The following is an 8,844-nucleotide window of genomic DNA, read 5'->3' on the forward strand; positions in this document are numbered from 1 at the left end:
GTTTTGTTCACATTTTATGTATTTAACAATACTTATCATCAATTATATGGATTCAAATGTTTACAGTGGTTGTTTTCATCCCTAACACACACTTTAGAACTATTTCAAAGCATTAATGCTGGGTTTTTGTTTCGTCTGCAAATGGCAAATTATGCCTTCAATATCAATGAGTAACAATGTACAATGGTCTATAGATGAATACATTTTATTGGTATACAGCTGATGCTGTTATTGTTTTCGTTCCTGTTTTCTGCGTCGTACAAGCTTCACTTTTTAGTGGAACAGTCTTTCCAAAGTTATGATTATTTTTTTTTCTTTTGTTACCGGCGCGCATTGTTTCTTCTCCTTTTTTTACAATAGTTATATCGTGCATAATCATACTTTGGTTTTTCGACGAACTGTTCTTATCAGATGAATTACCTATTCAGTTAAAACAACTGTCATCTACAGAGACATTCAAATCCAAATTTAAAACGTATCGGTTCCTCTCACACTCAGTCTGAGGACTGTAATTGCAGTCATTAATGTTCGAAACAATACTTTTTTTTTGGTACATGCTGTATTCTTTTATTATGTTTGTTTGTTGTAATGGGTATGTCATTGTCTTCTTTGTTGTCATGTTTGAACATGCATAGATCTTTGCATTATAGAAATATTATAGATCTATAGGTCCTACGTGATATCTATCTTTTAATTCTTGAAGCGCCACAAGCACTGAAAGCTGGACCTGTGCGCTATACAAGTAGCAACTATCATTATCATTAAGTTTAATGCTATTACTATTATCATTATTATTATTACTACTACTACTACTATTTTTATTACTACTATTTAGATAACATGCTTGTAAAAGGTTAATTATGCTGGCAGCCAGTCATGAATAGCGCGATGCGCGTATCGCTCTCAAAGAGCGTGCGTTTGCGAGACAGCAACCTCGTATAGATAGGCTCTACTGTTAAGTGGACTAAACTGGGGAAATTAATTTGCACCAGTCCTTACTGACGAAGCAAATTTGATAGAGCAAACTAGCCAGGAGGAGTTTCTACTAACATTAGATCTAATCCTCTTTTTCCTTCACTGTGTTCTTTTTTCTCTCTCTTGGTATCTCTCTCTTTACAAGAGAGGTTGCTTGTGCTTGTTTGTCCGTCTGTTTGTTTGTTTGTTTGTTTGTTTGTTTGTATAGGTCTGTATGTGTTGTGCAACTTTTATACTATTATATCGAGCAAACTGCTTCCTTGATATTATTTAGTCTTTTTGTCCACGAGGAGACTGTAAAATAGAAGCTTAGCTTTTTAAATAGCATGTCTCCTCCGCTTCCTGCAACTTTAGTTTCAATTCAATTTTCATTTGCTTTTGTGGTGCGTAGTATTGTTGACTTCACATATTTTTCTTTGTTTCTACATTGTATTGATATTGTGTTATTTTGTGTATGAAAAATGTTTTACATTGTTGGAAATGAAATGATTCCGTAATCGGATCCTGCATCCTCATCCTTAGCTATACCTCTAGATTTACGACTTTATGACTTAAAAAGACTTAGGCCTAATCAGAACTGTAATAAGTTTTTAATCATAGTCTGAAACTAACCAGATAAATCTAATTTTAAAGTTAGAGCTTGAGAGACTAGGTCTATAGCTATAGATTCTATGTTAGAACTCTACTGTCTAACATTTACTTTAATAACTGAGATCCTAGGCAAAGTCCAAGCCAAGGCGAATGAACAAAAATAGATCTAGCCTTAGCATCTAGGCCCCAGGCCTAGGTCCTCTTGGCGTACTATTGAGAGTAGGCCCTAGGCTAAGCAAATACAACTTTTGAATAGGCCTAGGCCTAGGACGCTAGGTTTTTCCTAGTTTTAGAATCTACTTAGGCCTACTTAATTTCCAAGCTGAAGATCTCCTGCCTTACACAAGAGTAGTTTCTAAGCGCTCGTGAAATTCAATTCACACATGTAGCTGCATCACAGTGCGTAGGCAACCTACACTGATGTTTACACAGTGGATTGGGCAACAACAGCCAGGCGCAGGGTACAGGTCCTGTCTTTCTTAAGAGATTATAGGCCTAATCGAAGGCGAGCTATTTGGTATATTTGGGGGCATATTTCTGTTATATTCATCTATTTCTGAGCGTGAGAATTTTGTGAAATACGTAAGGGGGCGGCCAAATCCCAAAATGATGATAAATGATAGGCCCATACGACCCATGACTTTTGCGTTCGTCCCGATTTGATCCAGAGCACTGGTGAGTCAGTACCCCGGGTACAGACTGCATTACTCTATACTGTTTGTCCCAATCGCATTGATCTTCGCATGATAGGTAACATGTTAAAGTTTACCGCAGAAAAGCAAAGGTCAAGCTAGTTCCGTGATTTGATTAGTCAAATTAGAACACGAATAGACTATCAAATTGTCAGATTATAGCAACATACCTTCGAAATTTGAGCAAAATCTCTCCAAACCCCAGGTTTCAAGCTGCAACCTCCTGACACACACGGCACTATCGTCCAGCGTCGCCATGATGAATGTCGATGGGTTTTGTTTTAGGCCACTGTGCGCAAAACGAAAAGACCAATCAGGCATGCGCTTCACAAAGGTTCCTCCAATTAAAGTGCATCCCCTAAACGTCTGCAAAACGTTGACTATGAACGGGGTCACAAGCATTTATTCAAGTGCTGGAGCTCCAGAGATTGTGTCCAGTCGCCTTCATTCTGGGTCATATTGACCCGGAAAGCGTGGGATAATTTTGACTCGGAAAAATGGTTAGAATTCTGACCCGGGATTTTTAAGAGTGTACATTGGAAAATATATTCCAGATAGACACAATACAAAATGTTGCAAGTTTAAGGATTGATTATAAAGCTAGCAAAGCAAACAAGAAGCATCATAAAATTCTGTAACCAAATAAGCAACGACGTGATTTGAAAAAAATGCGGCTCAAACAAACAGTTAACTTTGAAATGTACCTAATGAAACATTAAAAATCACTAAATATAATTGTGATAAAATATATCCTACTGTATACACCAGAGCAGAGAAGTGTAGTCTTTGGGGCTTGATGAGTCAAAGAAGGTCTTGTCAACTTGTTTCACACCTGATAATAGGTTTGAGACGAATTATGAATCGAAGAACTGGAATTTAACTTACGTTTTTGGCAACGTTTCGCTGATTAATCACAATCAGCTTCATCTGGCATCCTTCCAGAAGAAGGCTGGTCGTAATATACGTGAAACTGTGTAGGAACGTCACGCAAGGGTGCACTACCCGTGCGTGACAGACGACTTGGAATCTCACGGACTGCCCGGTCCCACGTATGTGACAAGTTCTGCAACATGGATGTTCTGCAACATAAACAGGACGGATTACAGAAGGAAATTCAGGATAAATTCCCTCCAGAAGTGGCTAAGAAAATCGCCGATTGCACTGCACATGCGCAGTTAGCACAACACGCTCGCACGAAACAGCGCCATATTGAAAAGTTTTCTAGGCTACGTCAAACATATACATCGCGGGCAGATAAGGACAACAATTGGAGGAGCCGTGATTCAACTGGATCCGGAGATCAGGAATCTAACAATTGGGTAAGAAATTTATCTTCGAGAGATTTATCCGAGTATGAAACATCCGTTTTGAGTAAAGGATTGAACTATGCTGTGACTCCTAAACAATTACCAGTGTCTGAGTTGATTACAGCCACGGAATCAGCGATCAGACAGGGACATTTCAAACCGACAGAGGCCGATGAGATACGGCATGATGTCAGTAGCCTGATTAGCCGCGCCGAGCTACCCAAACAAAACATCACTAAACACGAACAAAAAGCACTTGAAGACTTAGCAAAAGATGAGAAAGTTGTTATAGTTCCTGCAGATAAAGGAAGATGCGTGGTTGTGCTGGACAAAAAGGATTATGTGGACAAATGCCATAAGCTCCTCGAGGATGACAAGACCTACAAGAAAATTGGATACAATCCCACCAATGGATACAGGAAAACAGTTCATGCTCTTGTCAATAAGTTACACAAGGAAGGCGGCATAAGTGACGAACAAAAGAGATTGCTCACTCCACCGACGGAGCCGGCGGTACCAGCGTTTTATGGACTCCCTAAAGTGCATAAACTGGAACCGATCCCGGTGCGACCGATAGTAAGCAGCATTGACTCGGTCACTTATGGTCTGGCCAAACACGTGGCTAAGATTTTGGGACCTTTAGTAGGGACTTCACTCCATCACGTAAAGAACACACAGGATTTTGTAGACAAGATCTCTCAGATCGCATTGGAAGATGACGAGACCATAGTTTCTTACGATGTGAGTGCGTTATTTACCTCCATTCCCCCTGCAGAAGCTATACAAGTTGTTAAGAAAAACTTGGAGAACGACAGCCAGTTAAAAGACCGCACCAAGTTATCTGTTGACCAGATAGTGGAGTCAGTGAGTGTGTGTTTAAATACCACATACTTCTCTTTCCAAGACCAGCACTACATTCAAAAACATGGCTGTGCTATGGGATCCCCCATCTCACCTATAGTCGCTAATCTGTATATGCAGGACTTTGAAACAGTAGCCTTGAAATCATACACAGGATCTAAACCTCGGGTTTGGCTGAGGTATGTGGACGACACTTTCGTCATTGTGAAGAAACAGAAGACGCAGAAATTCTGGCTGAGGTATGTGGACGACACTTTCGTCATTGTGAAGAAACAGGAGACGCAGAAATTCTTTCAACACATAAACACTTGTGATCCGAACATTTCATTCACAACCGAAGAGTGTAAGGACCAGAAACTGGCCTTCCTGGATGTTGAAGTACACATTTCATCGGATGGTTAATTGGATACAACGGTATACCGCAAGCCCACCCGTACCAACCAGTGCCTTCACTTCAACTCCCATCACCCGCTTGTACATAAACTGTCAGTCATCAGAACACTCTTTCATAGAGCAGACTTGGTGGTACAAGATCCAACCGAAAGAACCAAAGAAAAGGGTGACACCAAACAGGCACTAGCTAGATGTGGATATCCGGATTGGTCGTTCTCCAAAGCCGAGAGTCCCAAGCAAACTAGCAATAAATCCGCCCAAAGAAGTGGTACTAGCTCCAGTCGCACAAGGAAAATCACCATCACCATCCCATACATATGTGACCCGCTACAACAAAATGATCCTAAAGTCGGGGGAGGTCGATTATTTGAAAATTGCATGACATAATCCCCTAATCTTTCTGCTTTAAATTGATATATAACACATTTTATAAAAATAATCGGCTACGGGAGATATCGATGTTTAAAAGAGAGCATGTCAAGACGTCTGGAAAATCAGTTTCGAGAAAAGCGCCCTAAAAGTCTTCCTTTCGACGCAATCGCGATCAAGGAACACGCAAGTCAGTTTTCACCTCGGACAATAGAAGGTAAGCCCTAGCAATCCCCGAAGAGTTCATTCAAGCACATCAGCGTCGGCGGTCTCCTCACCAACCAATCAGTGACCAGGATGTGAGAAGCGGCTGAGCATAGCGCACCTCGCCCGCACGCACCAGTCGACTGGGCAGTGTGCGAGCTTCACGCTTCGGTTAGCAGCAAGCAGCAAACTGACCAATGAGATCACTCTGGTCGTTGTTAGGGGCGGAACCTATCTGTGGCGCTCAATCCAAATTTTCGAACCAGTTTCTGCTTCGTTGAAACGCCAAAAAACATGGCTCAGAAAAACGCTATTTTTTGGTCTTTCCTTCGATCATTTTGCTTCAAAATTTCGACAGATGATAGAAGACATGTTAGACTCCAATAATATATCAAAATCAGAAAATCGTAAGTTTTGACCAATTTTAATGCTCTGACTTCAAACTCGATTTTCACGGCGTCGACCGTGCGCGACTTTAGGACCTTTTTGTTGTAGCGGGTCACATATATTATGATCTTTCTGAAAAGATTAAAAGGATCTTTGGAAAGCATGGAATCTCCACCGCCTTTAAACCTCACAACTCGCTACGGAAAAAGCTGGTACATGTGAAGGACAAGATTTCAGAAGAAAAACAGAGGAATCTGGTATACGGGGTGAGGTGCGAACAGGAATACTGTCAGGACTTTTACATCGGGGAAACCCAACAATCCCTCAAAGCCCGTATGAGCCAACACCTAGACGGCCTAGCAGTGTGGATTTCAACCCTGACTCAGCGGTATACACACACCTAAAAGAGAAAGGCCACTCATTTAACACAAAAGCCGTGGTCATTCTAGACAGGGAAGCCAATTGGTTCAAGCGAGGTGTTAAAGAGGCCATTTGGGAACGAGTGGAGGAACATAAACTGAACAAGAAGGGGGGCTTACGGTTCAACTTGTCACATACGTGGGACCGGGCAGTCCGTGAGATTCCAAGTCGTCTGTCACGCACGGGTAGTGCACCCTTGCGTGACGTTCCTACACAGCTTCACGTATATAACGACCAGCCTTCTTCTGGAAGGATGCCAGATGAAGCTGATTGTGATTAATCAGCGAAACGTTGCCAAAAACGTAAGTTAAATTCCAGTTCTTCGATTCATAATTCGTCTCAAATCTACATCGACTGGATGAATAATAACTTTCATCAACATACCTGATAATAGGGTTAACAGACCATTTTTATATAAATATCATTTCCACTATAATTACGATTCTTCTGCTTTTATATGTGGAGAGACAAAAAAAAAATCTCAGAGTTTCTTTCTTAACAATCATGAAGAAAATTGAAGGAGTCATCTCTCGCAATTTTGTCCTAAACGAATTGCCATTTTCAAGTAAAATGTGTCTATACTTCTATTCTTGTGTGAATGAGGATTTACGTGTTTGCTGTTGACAGTCATAACATGGTCACTCTTCTACGACTTGCATAAAGTTGTATGTAAAACATAAGAGTTTACGTAGTACAGCAAAGCTGTCATTATCTTAAATGGAGGAAACATTTTAGCAGTGTTGTGCATGCATCCGTTGATGCTTGCTGGGTGTATTGTATTCATTCGTCATTGGTTAATTGTGCCTTTTTGTTTTGATTTTAGTTAACATGTTTACGACCTAGTTGAATAAAGCATGGGCAAGTTTGATGTTTACATGTATTTGCAGTCAATTTACGAAAACGTGTGTAGTATCAGTGACGTGGTGGGACGTATCTTAGTATGCAACATTCTTTCTTGTGTGTTTGCTTTTCCCATTCATTTCCATGTATTTATTCCAAACTGCACCAGCACAGGAGTTGAATTGCCCATATCAATATATCTACCGTCCAATAGAAATATTACAAGTTTATGCACGCATTGAGCCTGTACGTATGCGTGTTTGTGTGATTAAAATATCATATTGTGTGTAATTATAATATTATATGAAATAATATTATAATTATGTCAGAATGAAATGTTTGCGTGTGTGTCTGCCTTACACCAGCGCAACAAAGGAGAGAATACTGGATGATCTTTGATCATGTAAACAATAGCTTTATTCGTGTTGATCAACAGTAGTGCCAGTCACATATAATGCAATAGACACTAGGTGGCGCTTTTGCGCTTTTACCAACAGTAGTATACGTCTACATAACAACACACTGGCGTAATCAGTTCTTTCTTTCTTTCTTTAACTCAAAGTAATAAATGAAATGATTCAACTTCGTTTAAAACTTCAACACGCATCCAGTAAGGTATGACCACACATGGGTACTCAAATATCCTGACAAAATTAGACTAAGGCTGCTAGACAAATAAAACCAAATTCTTTCACAACGTAACACTTTCTCCTATATAAAAACAATGATATGTTTGAGCTAACTCCAGACAAAAATGAACATCTACAACTGTACGGTCTTGTATCACATCCTCTTCCAAAAATAAAAGTAACGTATGTCGTCACTACACATATCAACAGAAACGTAACTTATGAACTTGCCTTTCGTATCATGCAGCTAAAAATTATACAATCTGCATGTTAACAGAACAATATCAAAACCTTGCAGTAACCCATCTGCTTACTGCATCTTTTCTGTCTTAAATGGTAAGGTAACGAAAAACTTACATATATACTAGGTATGTTGGCAAGACAACTTAAATCTTGCAGTATTAAACCCATCTGCTAGCTCTATCTTACACAATTGAGCAGTAGGTTGAAACTGTAACAAAACAGTTAAGGTATCACCGACACAGGGCATGTGATGCTGGTAAATGGAAACTGGAAAACCTGACTAATATGAAATATCGAGACATGCTGAAGTATGTGTTCATATGGGCCAGGTCAGATATTGGTAACATCAAAAGGGACAAAACCTTTTTGGTGCCGTTTTGTTTGTTAGGCATATATAAGTGTGTCAAACTATGATAGCAATTCCAAATGAGTAGCTTAAAAGTCATGAAAATGTAGTCTTTAATCAATGCATTCTGGGCTATAATAATCAGCCTGCGGGTCTGAATCGAGACTATACGCAAAACGATATTGAACGGTCTCTACGGAGCTCACTGTTTTGAACGCGGTGTATCTCTGTGGAGTGATAGTCTACGTTCAAGGCAGACCAAGGCCATATCCAAAGGCTGTTCTGCATGGTACCTCTCTTTATGTAGGAAAACATGTATGGAATGGGAGACATTACCTCTTATCATTCATTGTCACTGATTTTCTCGGTAAAATACCCATGTAAATTGATTTCTACGATAAATTGCTGCATTCCAATGTGCATATTTTCATATCTTATTCCGAGCAAGAAATAACAATTAAACGCTGTTTTCATACAACAGTTTTACAGCCAATTCAAGGACTACATCTGGATAAGTGACTATCAATGTATATTTAAGACATAGTCTAATTAAGGCTTACATATGATTATGATAAGATGAGTGATGA

At 39.8% G+C, this 8,844-nt stretch overlaps 1 protein-coding gene across 1 annotated transcript; it reads left to right on the top strand.

The window, feature by feature from the left end:
• The first annotated feature begins 3,328 nt into the window (after positions 1 to 3,328).
• LOC139708448 (uncharacterized) lies at positions 3,329 to 4,828 on the top strand. Its single transcript, XM_071620398.1, has one exon. It carries the CDS (start codon positions 3,329 to 3,331, stop codon positions 4,826 to 4,828), a length of 1,500 nt encoding a protein of 499 aa, XP_071476499.1.
• The last annotated feature ends 4,016 nt before the right edge of the window (positions 4,829 to 8,844 follow it).

This window comes from Diadema antillarum, unplaced genomic scaffold (assembly GCF_040938485.1).
Source record: "Diadema antillarum isolate AM-2024a unplaced genomic scaffold, OU_Dant_1.0 seq00001337_RagTag, whole genome shotgun sequence".
Classification (NCBI taxonomy): Eukaryota; Metazoa; Echinodermata; class Echinoidea; order Diadematoida; family Diadematidae; genus Diadema; species Diadema antillarum.

Coding starts and splice junctions, on each gene's coding strand:
- LOC139708448 (XM_071620398.1), top strand. CDS start 3,329: ATGGATGTTCTGCAACATAAACAGGACGGATTACAGAAGGAAATTCAG.